General features: G+C 37.1%; 1 protein-coding gene across 21 annotated transcripts in view; it reads right to left on the bottom strand.

Annotated features, from left to right (window-relative positions):
* Positions 1–4,082: 4,082 nt before the first annotated feature.
* PARD3 (par-3 family cell polarity regulator) overlaps positions 4,083–21,680 on the bottom strand; it is a 451,418-nt gene continuing 433,820 nt past the window's right edge. For 13 of the 21 annotated variants that reach the window (XM_017741458.1, XM_017741457.1, XM_017741456.1 and 10 more), the window contains 3 exons: positions 19,013–19,133; positions 9,621–9,748; positions 5,786–6,179 (listed from right to left, as the gene is read on the bottom strand). In XM_017741458.1, coding sequence (XP_017596947.1) covers positions 5,786–6,179; positions 9,621–9,748; positions 19,013–19,133 — 643 coding nt within the window. Of the gene's footprint in view, positions 6,180–9,620; positions 9,749–19,012; positions 19,134–21,680 lie in introns of all 21 variants that reach the window. The other 8 variants (XM_008639287.2, XM_017741464.1, XM_017741463.1 and 5 more) reach the window with 2 other exon arrangements.

The following is a 21,680-nucleotide window of genomic DNA, read 5'->3' on the forward strand; positions in this document are numbered from 1 at the left end:
AGCATATTCTAAGTGGGAATAAGAATTACATTGGTGGAGCAGTGAAAAGTAATGTCTTCTCCAGCTTTCTGAACACAGGTGATAACTGCTCTGGGCTCCTGGCAGAAGGCTGCAGCTCCTGCAAATCTCTTAAAATTCCTCTTGATGGCTTGTAATCTTCAAACAGTGAGCATGGGAATGTGTATTTCTACAAGAAAGAGGTCTTTCACTCTCTCTAAAAGCTTTAAAGAAGTAGTGCCTTAGATAAATGAAGAGACCCGAGGAACTCATTTTAACTGTAGCGAAGACCCCAGCAGTATGGTCTGTACTTATAAATGAGAATATTACCAGGACTAGGAATATATCATACACCTGCTGCAAAAGTCCAAATAACCAAATTTTAAAAACTCCTTTCATATCAGCTCCCCCTCCACCCCCAAATATTCACCAGCTTTTATTGCCAACAATACTATTCTGTTCTATAGGCGATAAAAAATAAACACAGTTCCTCGTCCCAAGGACTGACAATCTAAACACACCCCAGGGAAATCCACAGAGGAAATAACAGAGGGACAGTAAAGTTGTTTCCTTTGTTGCCTTGTTAACTCACATCTTATGTGCTACACAATAGAGTGAATCTCTAGGAGAGTCATGAGTTTTGTGCTGAGGTTACTGCTACCTAGTTTATTCCTTTTATGCCTTTGGGGCATAAAGGAGAAGAAAAGGCAACCAAATCCCAGTGGCTGTAATAGTGACAAGACTGTAAGGGGAGAACCTTTTTACTCACATTTTACACTTCTCCCTCACTCTTCATGTCTTTCCTTATTTTTCTAAGACAAGGATTATTCCAACAAAGAAGCAGATTAAAATTGGATACCTGAAGCTATTATCACCCGTGGCTGTCATCTCTCCCTCCCTGACAGATGTCAGTGCAGCCACTGCACTGAGAGCCCAATTTATGAATGTAAGCCCATCCCATCCATTAAGATGCCATCTGAAAACAGAATTTTGGGAAGCTGTTTGCAAGGAAAGTGGGTCCTGGCATCATCTGGAAGGGTGCAAACAGATTCCTCTTCCATCCATCTGCCTTTAAACCAGTCTTCCAAACTTCTCTCAATTTTTTTTCTTCCAAAGCTCTTGGGCTTGATGTTTTTCTTCATCTCATTCAGAGAGTATTCTGTCCAGCCCTCAGAAGTGCCTAGAAAGTGTGCACTGCACACAGAAAAGAAATTAAAGCAATGTCTTTAGTCTGATTTTGTGTAATCCCAACTCAAGCTTCCAGTCTCAATTTTTAAAATTGATTAAAGTGTAAATTACAAAAGATAATACTACACCCAAGGTCAGAAAAATATTAAAATTAGGTTTACAAATCTAAGAGAGAAAAATCAATCACTGGCAAGAAGCAGCCTAGGATATGAATGAATTGAATTCCATTTAGAGAAACAAATAAATGCAACAGAATTAATCAGCAGATGTAAAAGAGAAAGTGTGACGTTGATACAAAATAGAAGAGATTACAAGAGGGCATGAAAAAATGACTGTGCACCAAATGATAGCTGCTTTCTGCACACATAGAAAAAACACTTAAATGATGCAAGTTACTTTTTGAAAAGGGGCATGAATTAAAGGCAAATAAACCCAGTCTGTGCCTCTCTCATGTACCCGCACACACACAAACCCTACTTTCACAAAGTCAGTCCCATTGTGGATTTCTGACCCTCACCCTTCCTCTACCAAGCTAAAGCTGAATTTTAAATTGTGTCTGGAAGGCCAGGGTGTGCTGGTACAACAGCAGCATAAGAAATAGATGAGGTTTTTTCTGTGTCTGCATTCCTCACAGATTCCTCACAACTCTTATTAACTAGACTGAGGACTTGGGAGAGAAAGATGTAGAAACAGTCAGGCACAGTAAATAGAATTAGGAAATATTTTGAAAACATTCCTGCAAGCCAGGACATGCAATAGCCAAATTCACTTTAAGTCTCAACAACCCAAGTTCAGAGGTTTGAATCACTCAAGAATATCCTATGTTTAGCAAACACTGCTAATCTGGCACATCTCTTCCTTGTCTGGCCAAACCCTTCCTTTCTCAAAATACCCAGAACAGATAAATGCAGTGTTACAGATACTCATTAGAGAGAACGTGACCAAAACATCAGTGCAGCTTTGAAAGGCAGGCCATATATCTACAGTCATGGCCACATATCTACAGTCATGATGGGCTTAAATTTGGTTTTGTTTTACTTCCAGATGTTTGCCAGCAATAAATGGCAACTGTACTTTCCAACTGTGTTCAGCTGGGCTCTACGCCATTTTTCGCTGTTTTTGATGGCAGAGTTCTCAAAGACATGCATTAAACTATCTGGCCCATGCAATAACTCACTAGGGTTGCACTCATGCTTCCAAGGAGGCTCAAAAGAAGAGGGAAAGTAGTCTTTTTTGAGAAAGGCAGCAGTCTTCTGCATTAGTAATATTAAACTTTCCCAAGGAATTTCAATAGCATTAACAAATTATTTTGATGAAATACAGGAGACTTTGCAGATAGTTTTCTCAGGGTTTCAACAGAGCAAAATGTGCAAGCTGTACACCCACTCCTTGATGTTGTAAGCTTCCTTACAGTCTGTCCTGTAACCATTCTCAAATATACTAATGTTACAGAGTTAATCTCATAATGGTAATGCGTTCACAAACAAATTACTGCAGTAATGCAGTTAGCTCAATTAACTTTTGAATCTATTCACTAGGCAGAAATAAAGGTCATTTTCTATTAAAATATCTCCCTCCCACTTCCTTATCACCCCTTGCAACTTATGGGAGTTAATATTAGAAATCCTGTCTACGCTATGTCAGGAAGAAGACAGGATGACGAAGCCAGAAAAAGACCTTATTCTTTACTAACATAACACAGACATGGCCCGAAGAGAACATCTGCCTTCTTTCATGAACACATCTAATTATGGCAAATTGTTAACACCTTGAAGAGGAGTTTCATAGAAGGGTAAACTTTAACATATGCCATTCTCACACATAAAGCATCCTGTACTTCATACTCTTCCAAACACATGCCCTTTTTCCTACAACAGTTTATCAAAGGCCTTGTTTTGAAAAGGACTTCAACCTGTTTTCCATTCCCGTGGATGCATTTTTTTAGTGCTTGAAATTATTTGCCAGTGCAAATAAATCCATAGAAATGTCAAACTATGTAATCTGGGAATGCAGTCAGGAGATGAGACAGCAAGGCCTGCAAAACTGCAAATGAAATTATTTCCCCATGCACAAATGTGAGACACTACAATTTAAATCTTTTGGAAAATTCTGTCTTTATTTGAGCACTGAAAACTGCCTGTCCACCCTACAGCGCTTGCTACTCTTCCCCTTGAAATCCCACACTCAAGTGACAGTGAATAATTTGACACTGTTATTGCCATGGCAACACCTTGATGTCATGCATACACAGAATCATGATTGACATTCCTGCAGTAACCAACAAAAGGAGAAATGAGGGGAAGAAGGAGAAAACCAGACTTGGCTCCAATACTAATGGGGGAAACAGAGTATCATTGGCACTGTAAATATTGCTTTATTCATAAATCTGCTTTCTCCCATTTTTCACCATGCCAATGTTCCTGTGAAGAGCTCCCATCATACCCCAAAACACACACAAAGTGCAGAGGGGGATTCCTAACATACACCTGGATTTGGCCAGATTGCAGTGGGTGTCCTTCTGACAGTGCTCTCCTTGGGCTGAGGACTCCATGCTACAGCACGGAAGATTTTTGCCTCAGAGGTTAGTCTTAAAAATGTGCCTCTTAAATGTCATAGGTATGGCCTAAAATAACACAACACATTAAACAATGTGGGTTTTGCCTCTGAGGATAGTCTTCAGGTGTTCAGCTGGACTGTAGATCTTTCTCCTTTTCTTTTATTTTTTCTTCCACTCTCCTCTCCTCTCCTCTCCTCTCCTCTCCTCTCCTCTCCTATGTTTGTAAGTGTTCACAGGAAGACACACACAGACCACAAGGAATAGTATAAAATAACATGGTAAGTATTTTTTAAACAGTGTCTGCAGCAGTTCTCATACGGGTCTACAGGCAATACCAAGACAAGGATGGAAACAGCCTTTTATTCTAAATTTCATATGTACAAGGAAAGCCATTTTACACAGTTTTGTAAATTCTGCGTAAAAAAAGCTATTGTCATACAATGTCACTGTGCTTACACTAATAAGAACTTTTAAACACGGAGTACATTATTAACAACAAAAACTGTTAACAAACAGGCATAAAAGACACAGATATGTGTGCTGATATTTCACATATATTCTAGAAACGAGTTGGCGCAAAAATAAAATGTGCCAGTAAAAAAAAATAGGCTTTTTTTTTTTTTTTTAAATCATGCAATACATGATTTTCTTTCTTGCTTTCTCTCCTTTTTGTACACCATATGCTGAGATCCATTCTCAAGCCTTTTCACATCAGGATTTGCAGGCACTTCAGAAACCAGCTATTTTTACAATACATGAAGTTCAGACCAACAAACACAAAAACAGCTGCTTGCAAAAGAAATTCTCATATCCCATATGCACATTCAAATATTACTCTCTGCTACAGCAATCTTTTTTGCTTTAGTAATTTTTGGATACTGACATGTTTTCAGGAAGATGTATAACAGTTTGTCTCTATTCATGTACTTAAAGGTTTCTTTTTAATGTAGCATCACGATGAAACAATATGGAAGCACAAAGGAAATTGTCCATAAAGCTCCACAATTTCTAAAAAGAAGGAGTTGTTCTCTTTACAGCTATTTGATCCAAAGAAAAATTTTGATTTCCTCTGCTCTTGCTTTGAGCTATTTCCAAAATTTGCCCAAAGTCTACTGTGTATCAGATGACCATGAGCTGACACCCTCCCTAGTTCTCTTCCTAGATACAAGTGTCATATGACCAATTTAATTTAGAAGCAAAGCAAAGCAGAACTGAATTGTATGTTTGTTCATAATTTCCCATCTTTAATAAATATACTTATCAAAGGTTTGGCTGTGTCTTTATAAATAATCTCTCTCCAGTTATTTCATTTGTAATGGACTGTGCATTAAGATTATAAGGCAATTGCAACAGAATTCTCAGGATAACTGAAAGCTTAATATTGTTTTCCTCGTGAGTCAGGAAAAAGGCTTTTTTAATAAGCTCAGAGTGGGGAGAGAGAGAAAAAAAAGAGTGCACATGTGCATAATAGAAGAAGGATAGTTTTTCAGCATATAGACATTAAAATATTGATCAACAAAGACTGGTAATGACTCCACCATAAAACATAGCACAACTCCAACTGCAATCCAGAGCAGACCTCAGCCTTATCCACTCAGGAGTGATATCTACACCTCCATCTGACCCGAGAGAAATAATAAAGGACATGTCAATGCTTCCTTCAAACTCAAATTAATTAATTTTGTGCCACAAAGCTGCATGTTGGTGTAATAAGTCACTGCAAAGTAAAACACGTTACAACAAATCCTAGTGAAAAGCCATTGACAACTAGTGGGCTGGGCTACGGAACTTGGAATGCAGAGGCAGCGCTGCTCACTTCCACTATGATTGTCAAATGGTGGAACGTCCTTCCATGGACTCAACACTTGGGACACAATAGCAAAGACATAAGGCCCACCAATGCTTTGCCCATATTTTCAAAGGCACTGAAATAGAAAACAGGTATGTTCCTTAGTACCATCAGTTTAAAATGTTTGCAAAATATAAGTCTTTATATGAAAATGTTCCTTATTGCATGGTAAGTTGATCCTCATTTTCTTCACCTCAAGAATAAAACGGTCTTCCCTTTTCTGGTATTTGCAATCTGTTTAGCCTCGCTACCTGAGATGGTGAAGGCGGTACATCTTGTCTGAAAGGACCTTTAGGAGGGGTATAGTTAGGGTCCTGAATTTTCTTATATGAGTCATAGTTGCTAGGTCCTTCAGAAGAAGTTTTTTTTTTCAGTTGTTGTTCTTTCCGCCTCTGCTCTTGACGGAGCAGTTCTTGTGTTTCTAGCATTACCCTGGCATTAAAGCCATGTCCCCCCATATAGCCATTCCTTGATCCCTGGTAGCTGGAATATCTGGGATTTTCCTTCGCAGTCTGGAACCCTTCTCCAGGGGAATAACTCTGCTCCCAGGAGTCTTGAGATACAGAACTGGCATTTTTCCGGCTTTGCCTGAAAAGAAAAGCGAAAGAGGTTTATAAGACAAATGTTCTGGTTTCCCTTCAACTGTTACTGACAATAATCACTGGAAAGAAGGAGGCTTCTGCCATACCATCAGCTTTTCCCCAGCTATGGCATTCTCCAGAAGTCACTTTCTAGAGTTAAAGTCCTCCTCTGCCCCAAAGTGATGTCTTGTCTCTTTTGTTAGGAGAACATTTCCTAGAGAGTTGAACTACATTTCTAGGCCTCTGCAAGAGGAATATTCCATGAAAACCCATTCAGTGCTACAATTACCCTCATGTTCTCAAGAAAAAAGTGTTACAATTCAGTTGCAGACTTGGAAAGACCATACATGTTGCTGTGCTTCCTACGAATGAAGGTAATAGCCAGCAATTGTAAAGTCACTCATGAAAGATTTGAATCTAGACTGACACTTGATTAAAAATGTAACAGGCAGATCCTTAAAACACTTGCCCTAACACTGCACAAGTCAGAAGATAAAGCTCGTTACTGATAGGTAGTTCCAGTTTCTTCCTCCCATTTCCTGAACTAAGAATTTCATGCTATAAGGACTATTTCCCAATCTGCTATAGCTTTCATAAAAGAAAAGGCAGAGATAACCTTTTTTGCTCATTTTTTGGCTCCAGGGAGTAGATAAATAGGCCAAATACATATAGGAATTACAAATTCTTATCTCTTTTCACAATAAATCACCACATTATTTTGAAGACAGATTATGGTTTTGAAATAACTTTAATTTACTATCAAACTGCTAGATGCTTGTATGAATTTAAAATAAGATCCATGGTGATAAAGTAAAACAATTTTGTGCTGCAGCAAAAGAGATACCTACTTTAAGATTAAAATTAGAGTATGAGAATCAAGCAATAAAATAAAATATATTGTGGCATAAATCAATAAGAAAATAATTTAGTTGTTTATATATGGCTTGGTTTTTCATATCATCACATATGACAATGTGGCCTCATCCAATGAATATACAGTGGAGATACAGGAGACCTGGAAAATTTTCCTACCATTACTAAAAGTAAAAAGTCACCTAATGTTTTTGCAATCTTCCTTCCACATGAATAATTTGAAAATTACCATATCCACCTTATTTCATAACTGATTCCGAGACCTCTGGATGAAAAATTTTACGCAGGATGAATGTAAATTATTGCAGCAAAAATTACAACATAATGTAAATTCTTACAAAAAATTTTATAGCTGTTATTGGTATTCTCATATCCAACTCTGCCAAAGGAACAATGCTTCTGAGTCATGTTTTATCACTCCCTGGAACAAGAGCAAATTGAAGGAACCTCTGTAGGCTACGAAACTGTCAAGTCTCTGATCTAGAGCAAGATAAATTTTAAGTAGTAGAAAATTAACGTGGAGTTAAACCTTGCTCTTACAGTTTCACTTGGGACAAGAGGATGACTAGTTGAACCAATTTAATTTACTGACTGTTTTCTGGTACTTGTTCAAAATTACTTGGCACATTTTCCCCGTTTTTCTGGGAAGATCCTTTAAAATTGACTCAAGAGTTTATTTGCCTTCAGTACTAAAGATTTGAATGTGCAAAGGAAAAAAAAAAGGAGGCTTGTAAAGAATACACAAGATGAAAGGCAGCAAAGCTCAAGAATGAAGCCAGGGCACAAACTTCAATCATTACAAAGTCATGGTTGCAACATTAAGCTTGGGACCTAGGTTTCAGACTAACAGAAAGATTTCTTTAAAGATCAGCCACAGCATTAGGAACAGTTTGTAAAGATGGAGAACTGGATGCCCCAGGTTGTTGTAGGAATATTGTGGTATTTACAGCGCTGAACTTTAGCCCTGCAGTTCTGTCTGCTCTCAGCACAGCTGAAATACTCAGTGCTCAAACTAAGCCATTAAATTATCATTAATTACTCAGTAACATGCACTGCTAGATTGCTAGCAATTGCTAGATTTTTATTTCTCATGTTGAAAACCACCTTGAGCAAAGTTCTCAGTAACTCTTTTCAAAAAAAGCATTTCTATGAGCTGTTCTGTGATCTATTTTTCATATTTCTTGTAGATTAATTTTCTTGTAGATTAATTTTCACTTTAGAGTTATTAATTTCTGCCACTGGAACAGCCTTGCAACTGATTCCAACTTTTAAATGCTACCAGAGATTGTGAAGAGGGGAAGTGAGTTTTAAGAATCATAGTTTTAAAATATAAATAAGCGTGGTTGAGTGGGGGTAGCAGAAATGAAAGAGAATTTCTCAGGAGAAACAATATGACATTAATAGGTGTGGTCAATTACAAAGGAAGGCAGAGATAAAAAGAGGAGAGGATATAAAGATTTGCAAGATGAGAAACTAACGATCTCAGAAAACACAGGAACTTTACATTTCTCTTTCCCACCTTCCAAACTTAACAGAAAAATTCTACACTGAAAGGTGTAAAAGCATTTGAAAATCTGAAACTGTTTTATTTTCAAAGATGTTGCTAAGATAAGAGTTCATGGTTAGATAACTTTGCTATGAGGCTTATATTTGTTTCCAAAAAAAGAGTTATAATATTCCCAGTAAAACATATCTTGTCACAACAAATTTTTTTTCCACACCATTTCCACACAAGTCATGAAAAGTAATACAGCCTTATTGGAAAGCAATTTGACACCAAGCTCCAGTGTAAATTATTCTCCATTCAACCATTGCTGCTGATATTTCAAAATGCAAAGACTATTTGCATAATGCTTAACTATGAGAGTTAATTTGAAACACAAGCTGGCAAAACTTCTATTAATTCTTAAAACTAAATATCATGTAAAAGACATTTTGCCCAAACAACTAATCTTTAAAAAACCTACCACTTAAAAAAATAGGTTTGTTTACACAAAAAAATGTATTAATTTTCAGTATTATATATATATATATATATATATATTAAAAAAGGTATATATGTAAACTTGAAGAGCCCTTGAAGATTTCTTGGATAATTTTCTCAGTTCCATATTTTTCTGCTGGAGGTCTTGAAACTTTTTTCCCTTTTAATTTTTCTCCTGTATTAACATCTCAAAGATAGAATTTCTACCCAGTAAAGAATTAGGCAACAGAAAAAAAATCATCTGACATGTCAAAAGGGGACAACTCATGTCATGCTCAGGAGACTTTCATAATTGCAGAAAATTAAACTGGATGTGTCCCACAAAGAATAGATTTGTTTTAATATTTCAATTCTGCTGGGTGCTGAATGTCATCAAATTCCCCTGAAATCAGCTCTGAAGCAATTCTCTGAAGCAATTCTCAGCTACCACATGCTCTCACTTAAGAAATTCTATGCTTCTTCCACAGTGAATACATTCTGCCTTATATCAATGCTGAACAAAAGTGTCTGCACTAAGTAGGACATTTTCCTCCACAAATGGAATTAGCTCCAGGCTCCTATGCATGGAACAGCTTCAGACAGTTCCCATACCTGGGCAAGGAGCTGTACTGGCGCTGAGCTTGCTGGAAACTCTCTCGCTCTTCTTGCCGCTGCCGCTGCATTTGGACCTCTACTGAAACAGAGTGCCTGCCACTCTGTGAGTATGTCTTGGTGTTTGGCTACAAAACAAAATTGAAAATGTCTTAAACAAAGCAGAAAAATACCCACAAAAGAGCCATCATTTAAGTTGCTCTTGTACAAATACAGCAATATTTGTTTCAACATGCAGTTCAAGTAGCTCTTTCACAATAATTAGGTTAAATTCTGACCTGTAACAGTGGCTTGTGTGACAAATTCTGTTTATGACCCACCATTTCTGAGATGTATCAGGCAAACAATCATCCAGAATGGGTTATGCTTTTCTGGCAATGCTGTAATTTAAATTAAGTCAGTGGAACAGATTTTCAGACTCTCTAAGTTAGCCAAGCCATGGTAATGCTAAGTTCTACACTCCACTGAGGATTTGAGGGGGGAACGAGCACAGCAGCTCCTTTGAACATCACCAATACACTCAAGTGATGCTCTCCCTTAGTGGAACCATCCTATTTTGCTGTAGGCCCAGAGACAGGGAAAACATCTTCTGGTTCAATATGATCAAGTAGATAAATTCAGCAAGTCTCTTGTGGACAATGAGGACTCCTGTATCTCTGAGAAGGATCTTAATGAGGTGACAATTTGAAACGTTGAAGCCAATACTAAGAGCAAGTGAAAATGGATGGTCTTTCTGGGAATAGAGAGTATTACTAGTCAAGATCTGACAGAATGGATGGATCCAAACTTTGGAACAAGGAAAAGTTCACTTTTGTAGAGATACCACTTTTCATTTCACCATACTACTTTCTTCAGATTTTGTGATTTCATTTTGCAAAATAGAGTGTCACAAAAATCAAAGAATGCTATGGGCTTTTCTTGTTGTTTTACTAATAAGGTTTTGCCTACAAAGAAACCGAGCATTATTTTTTTTCCTTCTTAAAATTACCAGTACTATTCAAAACATGTAAGTTTAATCACGGGGAAGTTAGGGAGCATAACCACTTGTCTGAGCTTGGAACTGAAAGAGCTTGTCTCAGACTTGCTTTTAAAAGCATGTTTTGCCTTTTTATCTCTGCTTTTCCTCAAAACAAACATCTCATGTTTTTTTCCATTATAATTTCTGCAGCAGAAAGAGATCCTAATGGCTCACAAATATATGCAAGATAAAAGGCTTTTCAAAACCTTTGCACATTGAAGACAAGTTTTAGAAACTAGAAAGTTGTCATTTGTGACATAAATGTCTTACTGTAGTCATGTACCTGCAGGTAGCCAGAAACAAGTTTTAAACAGGTGTACAACTTTTAGAAACTTTGTTGTCAATGAGAATACACTTCAGACAGAGCATCAGCCTCAGCTCAGAATTTAACAGATCAATTTTCCCATTAGAAGATTACTGGGTGAAAGAATCAGAATGTGAAAGCACAGACTAGGAGTAACAGCGAACTTATTTAAGAGAATCCTGAATGCAACAGTAATGTCTATTTCAGAATAGGTTTACTCTGTAGAAACCTCAGTAAAACAGCATTTCTAATGAAAAATGCTTTAGGAATGGTGAGATGAAGCAACAAATTGAGAAAACAGAATCATGTGTCAGCCTTGTGGGAAATTTTCTTAGAGATGAGTAAGCTGTACATATGTATGTCCAAACCAACAACCCCCACAGAGATTTCCTACTATATTGAATAAGGGCAACACATACAGAGCAGCATTTCAGTTATTGCATATGTCAACATTTCTAACTTTCTTGACTTTATTGAGAGTCTTCTGACATTTGGTATTTTACTGAAGGGCTCAGCTTATGGAAGGGAGTGATTACCTGAAAATCACAAGGTTTATTTGTGAATTCTCTCCTGTGTGGTTATAAGCAGCTTACAGCAAACCAGAGGGAAACTCAAAAGTTCCCATATCAACTTCCCCATAAAGAATAAAAACATTTAAACTAAGATCTTACAGCCAATCTCCTCATTTCATGGGTTTCACTTCAACAACATTGGAAAGCTTGCAGCTACATTATGTCATATGTGAGAAAGTAGTTATCACAGATAAGACATGAAATCAGAATTGCTTCTCTTTATTTGAAAACAGTTTCACTTTTTTCAGTCGGCTGTAAATATTAAGGAATGTGACAGTACAGAGAATGGTTAAATCACCAAACAGGTGGAGATAGGATTGAGCTGCTGCTCAGTTTAGGTTCATACAAGACAATAAAATGCATCATCTAGAAAGCACACACACATGTGGAGAGATGAAGTTACCACAAAAACCTGTAGTAAAGTGCCAGAGGCTCTGAAAGTCCTAATGGAGTATGAATGGACTAAGATCAAAATGTAACTTCAGAGATATTTCTTTTTAATGCACAGAGGAACCAATGGTTCAATAGAGGGAGGAGCTGTCATTCCTGTCTGCCTGCTGTAGTGCATGCCCAGAATGACAGGATCTGAGGAGTCAGGTCTGGATTCTCTGGCAGTTCACAAAGAATTTCATCTAATGGACGGCATTTATAATTTGATGGGTCTAAAGGCAAACATCTCAAATCCACTATCTGATTTACTGAAGGTATGAGTACCTGTATGCCCTGTTAAACTAAGAGGATTTGCAATACTTAATTAATCTGGAAAGGACACATATTTAGTCTGAATGTTGTTCACATCTACCATAAGCTGTTCATATAATTGAATCTATTATCTCATTTCAAGTATCCAAAAATACATCAATGAGACATAAAAATACTCTCTTTGTATGTAATCACATATTCCATAACATAACATATATACACACAGACAGGTACATTCAACCATCTTATTGATGACAAGGCTTTTCTTTCCAACTTTTGCATTCAAAACCTCAGTGATACCATTGTGAATGCCCTTGATATATGGTTACAATGATAAAAAGACTTAATGTAGTCCATTTTGGACCCTTAACTTGCTCAGTAAAATGCAAATCTCCATACAGTGATGTAACTTTTCAATGTGCTGTTGACTGAAGTAACTAAACAAAAAATATTTATATAATAAGTAATTTTAGTCTTCAAAAACTAATAGGTAATTTTGTCTCAGTTCTCATAGTATGCTTTTATACACATATATTTTTATAAAATATATTCCTAAACACACATCTATATAAATGCCTAGCCCATTTATGTTAGCATAAAATGGAGAAAATTAAGAAAAAAAATGTTGCATTATTTTCAGGTCTTTCAATGGCAACAAAAATACGTGTACAAGGAACACACGTAACACAGTAATTTTAATACTGATATCAACACAAGGCTAAGTACAATTATAACAACCTGAAATCATCCAACAAAGCTGGCAACAGCTCAGTCCTCACTGAACAGATTGATAACAACTCTGGCCTCGCTTGCAATGAGATGTATGACAAGCACTGACCTTTTAAATTAGGATGTGGTCAAGGCCACAACAACAACCAAGTCTGAGTTATACAAATAAATGTATGTTCAAGTCTTCCACAATACATTTAAGTGGCAATGACAGTGCATTCAGCATTGTTAAACAATTTTCAGCATGTAAAATTGTGCTTTAAGATAGATGAAATTACATGGCTCTCTACTCAAAGAGGCATTAATTTAAAACCAGGGCTGCAAAGTTAAAAGTTTCTACGTTCTCACTTTATGCGAACAACATTTTTTCATGTTACAGAGAATGTACCCCCATGGTTCACATTGCAGTGACTACTATCAGCAGTCCAGGCCAACATATTTTAGGGATAAAGGTCCATCCTCTCTTTTCCTACCTATCCCAGGGGCTGCCCACACAGCTTCTGTCCCCACAGAGTGGCATAGCTACCCACACAGGGTAGTTTTGCGTGGTGGCAGCATGGATGCCTCAGGAATGGCACAGACCAAAGCTGCTGCTGACTTACAGAGAGGAGATCATGGGGGCTATCCAGGGCACTGGTTTTTCAGGGAGATCCAACCAGTTCAAGTGATAGGAGATCTACCAACGTCAGTAACATACCTATCTGACAGCCTACAGCCACAGGGACAAGCTGGGAGAAGTGCTTACTCAGAACATTTTGGGTTAATAAAGAAATAGTTAACAGGGAAATTACTAAAGGAGCAATTCCCTTAGTATTTTCCCAGTTATTAAAAAAGGCCATTATTTAATAATAAAATAAATGTGTTAATTTTTTTTTTTCCAGATCAAGCTCTGTGTTTGACCAAGAAGTTTCAAGTTCACCTGGGAAGTTGGCAGGAACAAGGCCCCCCCCAAAAGTCCATGGTTCTCATAGTGCAGCACTAATTAGAAATAGATAAGATTAAATGACCTTGCCTGCTTTATGTGTAAATGTACTTGGCACAGATGACAGACAATCCAGTAACTGTGTATATCAAAATTCAGAATGATAAAAAACGTTCAGTGTTTCTGGGAGATGTCCTTGAAAACTATTTTTACTTCCATCTTTGTGTTTATGTTGCTATGGTGAACAGAACATATAGCAATAAGTCTTTTAAAAATTGCCAACAGGTGTATGTATTAACTCAAACAACATATAATAGGAAAAAACCCATCCCTTTCTGTACCTTTCTGTGGTGTAGGAACACTGAGCAGTATGGAACAAAGATTTCTGTTTTGTCTTAGGAGCAGCAGAAAGAAAATCTTCAGTATGTCAGAAACAAACCACTAAGCCCTGAAATTCTGCTTGAGGTATTTATGTTCACCGTATGCCTGTGAACTATAAATATGTTTGTTTGCTAACTAAAATAACTTAATTTCTTTTTAAAATCTTATATCTTCATTTTTTAACTTCAAATATATTAGTAGATTAAAGCTAGTGGGTAAGAAAAGGTCAAAAATACAAAATATTAAAGTTTGAGCCTATATCTTCGCAAAAAATGCTGGTATTTTATTAAATCCTTTGCAAATTTGATAAAAGGGATATTAACTACATGGTTAAAGAGAAACTACCTGTGAAGACACTGCCCTGCATAACTTTGGTTTCCTCTCTGAAACAGATTGTGGGATAGGAGAAACTGCAATTTAGCTTCTAGGGTTTTTGTCTACTGCGATACTCCATTAGATATTGCCTAATATCTTGTATAAAGTATCCTAAAATAGATGCTTGAAATGGATTAATAATAGAAAGAATTACTCCACTACTTCTCTTTCTCATTAATGTGTTGAGTAATTCTACATACTTTACAGCCTGATATAAACTTTACAATGTTTGTATTGAATAAAGTCTGTTACTGATTTTTTCAGGTAATATTAATATGCTATGGTTGAAGTTACACCAAACAAAATTAGACTTTTGTTTTTCCTAAAGAATTTTAGATTATTTAAAATTTAGTATGGCTTTGAGAAGGTCAAGGACTTGAGTACAGGGATAAGAAACAAGTATTTTAAACGGACAAAAAAGATTTTTTTTTTCCTATAGAGACAAGACCTACACACCAACAAAAAGCAGAAAAAACTTAAGCATAGTCCCCAAATTTTCTGAGCCTTTATTTATCAGGCCATGTATAAATATATTATTAGGACTCCTAAAGTCTTTCCTTTATGAAAATCATGTAATTATTTACTTTTCACAAATCTGTGCATGCAACTAAAGCTACACTCAGACAAGTCAGGTAATGTATATATTATGACCCAGTTAGCTGTTATCTTTAGAAAATAAACGGTCTTTTTATTTGACTCCTAAATATTTAAAGTACAGTTTGCTCAGCTGCTCTCTCAATGCCAATTTTTTCCCCATCATTCAAATAGATCCAGGATGACTGGAGAGGAATGTATTTGTGAATGGAATTTGCCACTTCCCATTTTCAGCACCAACTATTGTATTGAATACGATGAAATAAAGCACCAACTTTTGTCCCTCAAGAATCTTTGTGGGCTTTTCTGGATCACTGGTGCGCTTCTACAAGCAGGACTGGCAAGCAGCTGTAATGTTTTCCATGGATTTAAAATGCTCTTTTTTTAAATTGGATTGTTCACTTCCATGGCATTTAGGGCTATAGAGCTGTGATTTTGTTGTTGAAGCAGAGGGGTGTGTCTGTTACTCAAGATGTGACTTGGCAAAAATACAAGATATGGAACAAATTACAGCGAAAGTCGCCCAAAGCCCGGGACTGGTACAAGGTAAACCTCAGCAGACCTAACACAACCCAGAAAAGCACAGAAAACAGAGGCTCAAGTTTGGTACCAAACAGAAAAATCAGCCCCAGAAGACTCCTCATTGGTATAAAAATGTCATAGCAACAGCAAGGGCCTTAAATATTAGCAGACATACCATGCAATTCTACATGCCCAGATACATATTTCTGCAAACTTTGACTGGAATTAACACCAGCAGGATTAAAATGGATTAATCAAATTTTATGTTATTTTTATCTTTTTTTTCCATGCAACATCAGGCCTGTAGTACTGCCCCTGAAAGCCTCTTGTACCTTGCTTTTTGAAATACGTACAATAAAAAGTGCTATATGAAAGAAAAAAAAAACCTGCTATGAAGCCTGAGAAAGTCATCTTAAAATAAACAAATGCAAAAATCTCTTCCATTAAGCTTCGAATCAGCTGCAGAACTAGTGAATTTTAGAGTGGGCTTGATGTTGCAACACTTAGGCAGTTATTTAAACCCTAACAGTATGTCATTCAAATGGCCTTGAGCAGAAATGTTATGCTGCTTAATAGACAGTGTCATCTCATTCCAGCGCTATCACATTTTGTGTCTGTTAAGCTGCTTGATGCTGTGTGAACACTCACAGGCACTCAAGTACTTTGTTTACTGGTAGGACAAATACAGTGGGTCAAAAAGTCCAGCGCTGTTGCATTGCTCATGGACAGAGAAACAACCTTCACCTGATGAGCACCAGCAGAAAGGGATGGACCAGGCACCCACGAGTACCCACAGAGCCAGCATGATGTAGTGCTCCATAGAATGAGATCTGCCTCCAACTCAGGGAGGAGACTGAATGTATCTGTCACAGGTAACCGGACTCCTGTGTCACAGGCCATTAATAATAGGGGAGGAATTGGAGTTGGTGAGGTTTACAGGACCATTTTGATAATATATTAGTGGGTTTCTGAGGCATTGAGCTCCTCTGGATATCCTCAGAGCTGCCAGATTTCCACCAGCATCCATACTTACACTGCAAACTTCATGTTCATTTATACTTCCTTAAAGTAACCGAGAGTCCCACATCACATCAGCACTTTGTTCCCTATCCTCAACCATCCCATCAGCTTGTTAATGAGAAATGCAAACTACTTATCACCTCGTAGTACACACTTCTCTAAGGACGGGTTTTTCCTCTCTTTCTATTCAAACCAGGTCAGAGCTGGCTGCTGTCTTGTGGCTCAGAGGCTTCTCTGTATGCAAAGCTTTTTGTTTATATAGGCTGCACAACCCATCTCCCTCAGATGAAAACACTCTTTTCAACAATGGCCCACGTACAGGTGCACTTTGCACTGCTGTGGTTTGGAACCAACAGCTCACAGATGGAGAAGACTGAAAAGACACTGATGAATGTATCTAAGTATTTTCCTACATGTGTATTATAAACCAATTTTGCAAATTTTTTTTGTGACATTGGTATTTAATAATACATCTGGATCTGTTTTGAGAGGTTGTCTTAAGAAAGTCCATCATTTTAGACTAACATGTTAAAGTAGTACAACACACTCCTGAAGAGAGAGGGTTACGGCTCTCTAATACTGAAATGACTGTAAACTGCTGAAATGGATGAGATCATTGCTTTATCTTTTCCAAGCATTGTGATCTTGAAAGGTTGGAGTACACAATGGAAAAATAAAATTTTAAGTCAAATAGACTCTGGGTAACTTTTTTTTAAAGTGCTTATCTAAAATAAAACATTTGGTCACCTATGTATTTAGCAACAGAGCAGCTCTCACAAAAGCAACAATAAGCTTCAGAATTAATATTAATACATTAAGCTGAATTAGTCACTTTGAGCTCATTTGCATGATCTGTAGAAGGGGAGTAAACAGAGAGACACCATTTGTTTGAATAAGAGAAAATAGGAAGGTCAGTGTTCTGACCCACAATTTAGGAAATTATTCCATTCCTAAGGTAATCAGTCTGTCATCCAAATAATTCCCTTCTCACACATTACAAGAAACTATAATAAAAGCCAAGCTGACTGTCTAAAGTTGCTATGGCATTTAGATACACAACAATTTGGCCCATGACCTTCAGTAGTTAAGTTCCCAAGTCTTCAAGAGTGCAAGCTCTTCTCATACACAGTTTTCCCAAGAATGTTGCTCAAATCTCTCATTTGGAAACTTAACAGTAGCTGATATGGATAACAGAAGGTATCAACTACACCCAGCCCCAAGCTACCCCAAATGGGTAAACTATCCCTGTGACGAGCTATCACATTATCTTCCACACCTCAAATTGAAAGAGTCTGGTAATAAAATTATGTTTATATTACTTATCCAATTTCAGAGAAAGTTAGATGTTTTCTAGTACAGGAAAAGAGAAGCCTATATCCTGATACTGTTTTTCTCAGTAACTTCATACATAGACATGTGGCTCTTTGGCTATTCTCACCTTAGTCTCATGTGCATGGCAAGGCTGAGTAACAATAACTCATCACCCTCACCCGCTTCAGAGGAAGCTGTGAGAGATTCTACTGTTGTCATCATACAGTTCCCACTTTTTTGGGAACACAAGCAAGTTGTTCAATGTCTTTATCATGGAATTTTCAACAAAGTTACAGGTTTTGTCCCGTATTTAAAGGATCCTAATTTAGGATATGTAATTGATTAAAAAGCAGCACTAATTCATTCAATTATGTTAATCAAGATAAGCATAGGAATTTAAATAATTGTATCACATCGCTAGATCAGTTTGAACAGGATTTAAAAGATCAATTATGACATATATCTCAACACAGAACTGTCTCAGCTAAAGTGTCAGAGTGATACTATTGTAAAGCAGGCTCTCTTTTACTGTGAAAAGACCTACCTCTACCTTTTAAGAAAATAACTAAACACAGTGATGCTTCAGAAAATACCATTTACAAGGTTGTATCTTCTATTATTTATTGTTAGTATGTATTTTATTCTGGTTTTCCTTGAAAATTTCAGATCAATAGATACTGCCTTTGAGACAAAAAATCCAACCAGTAACTCAAAAAGTCAAGGGTCTAAACAAAGAGCAAATAATGCTATCTGCACACATGACAGATGGCTGAAGAAATTTAGCTATGAAAGCAAACATCAATGAACCAAAAACGGGGATCACAGCAAGGGCAGAAGCGTGGAGGCAGAGGACCCTGCCTCTTTTTTGGTCTGCTCCCAACCAGCCCAGGAACAGCAGGAGTCAGCCAAGCTTCCCAGATTTGACAGGCCCTGCACACTTACCCATGGCTGCTCAAAACTGTACGTGCGTCTCCTGTCTTCCACGTCCTCGTCTTGCTTTGCTTGCTGGAACTCCTGTCTCAGGCGCTGTATCCGGTCGTGATTGTTGGGGGTTGATCTGTTGCTAAAAGAGGAAGGATGAAAATGATCAATATACTTGGGAACTGACACCTTTGACTGGGACTGCAACTGCAGTGTGGGACTACAGACCCAAAAATAATTTACAAGCATTTAGTACAAAGAGCTTTTGGTTTCTTAAGATTATTAATGCTGTTTGTCTTATAAAGAAACTTCAGATGTTGCACGGACAAGACAAATAAGGGTATTTCTAATAAGTTATTGGCACCTTTTCAGTATATGTCACTCCTAGAGAATGAAGAGGAATAGATATACTAGTGTCAGACCTAACATAAAGGGGAATTAAAAGTCCTAATGATCTCTGCTACTAAATAAACAAGAAAGATACTTTCCCCCAATCAATAAACCGTAGTACTGTCCGATCTTTATTCACATCAAATTAATTACAATGTCTGAAGGCTCTACCTATATAAAATTTGGTTTTCCCCAATCAATAAGAACCTGTCATCCCTTACTTCTGTTTTTAACAAGTCTTTTAAATTGATCAGTCTGAAAGCATTAAAAGGCTTGGGGGCCAATAAAAAGCCATCCATTTGACAGGGCCATAGGCAGAATGGATCCAGGCAGCAGACAAGAGCTGGCTTCACTCGGCCCCACAGACACTGGTGGGCTGGGGAGGGCTCAGTCCCAGAGGCACTGATACAAACCAGCATACCCAAAACCTTCAATCCTTCAAACCCACCCATCAATTTTTCCACAATGCCTGGTAATCCATGCTCCATGGTGCAGGTGTATATGAAACCATAATGAAATATGTGCAGGAATGGCTTTTTTCATGGGGCAGAGGGAAAGTGGGTATTTATCAATCTTGTTGACATTTTTCCAGCTGTGCAGCTCCTACCTGACCCTACAACCCCACTCTTTCAAAGATGTTAATGTGGGAATCACAGAAAACCTGACAAACAAATACGTTATATCAAGACTAACCAGAAGCATTTTAATCTCTTCTTGTGGATTTCTTGTGCCCTGCATTTTGTTGCTTATTTCAAAAGAGCTGATGAGGAATGGCCAGCTATTACTTTGTTTCAAAAGAGAAATCTGCAGAGAGACAATGGAAAGCAATTCCACAGATTTCTTTTCTTGGACACAGGGTACAATAAAACACAGTGAATTTATATCCTGTGTCTTTTCTTGTATGAAAAGAGACAATTCTACAGTCCATTTGTGACTGTTTTCCATGTCTTTAGGGACTGGTAGGTGCAGGGGATTGGATGTTGTAGATGTTTGAGACATTACCTCCCACTCTTTTCAGTGCCAATAAATAATGTTTATCAGTGCTTGGTTGGCCAGACAGAAAAATTAGTATGGTTCTGGCAAAGACTAATTTTTGAAGTGGTTTGGGTCGATTTTTTTAAAATTTATTTGAAACCAAAGGCAAAGAAAAGGAAGGCATTTAGAGAAGTGTTTTCTTTCATGTTTTTTTTTAACCCAAATGGGAGCTTTAGGAAATGCTTTATTTGTAGGGTAAGTCAACTTCTATGTGCAAATTACCCTTTTGAAAAGTACAATTAAAAGAAAGCTTAATTTAGAACAGGTGGAAACACTGGTATTTTCAAAATTTCCACTTCATTGTAGGTGTGTTGCTAATTTTATTTCCTTAATTCGACTTCATTTCGTGAAACAGCTTATCTCCATTTGCAGTTTTATTTTATGTAAATTTATTCCTTATTGTCAAATTCTGCCCAGCTTTACTATATAACCACTTGTTTTTTTCCCATGCATTGCTATACACTTCACATTTTAAAGGGATTCATCACAATCCAATACAAGACACACAAAATATTTTTAAATGGTCTGTTGATTTTTTAAACTGGTATTGTTAATCCAACAAACAAGTAGTCCACTGCTTTCTACACAGACAAGTGTTTTCTGCATGATAAATTGCAAAAGTATAGTAAATATTAGTATTTCAGGTATAAGAATATACGTTGGAAAGACAAAAGTCATTTAACTTCTGTGCAAAAATTGCTAGAAAAGTGCCACCCATAGATACCTTGCAGTACTCAAGATGATGGGCAAATAATCAGTGTTCCATAATCAAGGTTGTTTCACGCTCTAAGGCATCACAGTGCAAAAGTGACACTGAAGCAGTTTATCCAATGGCAATCAGAAGGTAAACCACAAAAGTACTGCACTAAACCTTGTGCATTACACAGGATACACTATACCAGCCCCAAAAATGGGCTGCTGGAAGGGTTATTACAGATCTGAGGGCTTCTGCACATTTTGTGATAGTTATTCATTAAAACAATTACATTATCAGAGGAATACCAAGAAAATGCATAGTGCCCATGCCATAAAGCCAAAATGTGTCTTTTCCCAAATAGCAAATGCATGAACTTGACACTCTCTACACTGCAGAGAGGAATAACAAAGGACAAGGAGGATCCTGGGATTTATGGTCAACTTGTTTCCAGACCTAATTTTAATGCCAAAGAAAATCCCAAGAAAAAACACACACCAAAAAAAAAAAAAAAAAAAAAAAAAAAAAAAAAAAAAAAAAAAAAAAAAACAACTTTTTTTAAAACAAATA

Source organism: Corvus brachyrhynchos, unplaced genomic scaffold, assembly GCF_000691975.1.
Source record: "Corvus brachyrhynchos isolate BGI_N302 unplaced genomic scaffold, ASM69197v1 scaffold167, whole genome shotgun sequence".
NCBI lineage: Eukaryota > Metazoa > Chordata > Aves > Passeriformes > Corvidae > Corvus > Corvus brachyrhynchos.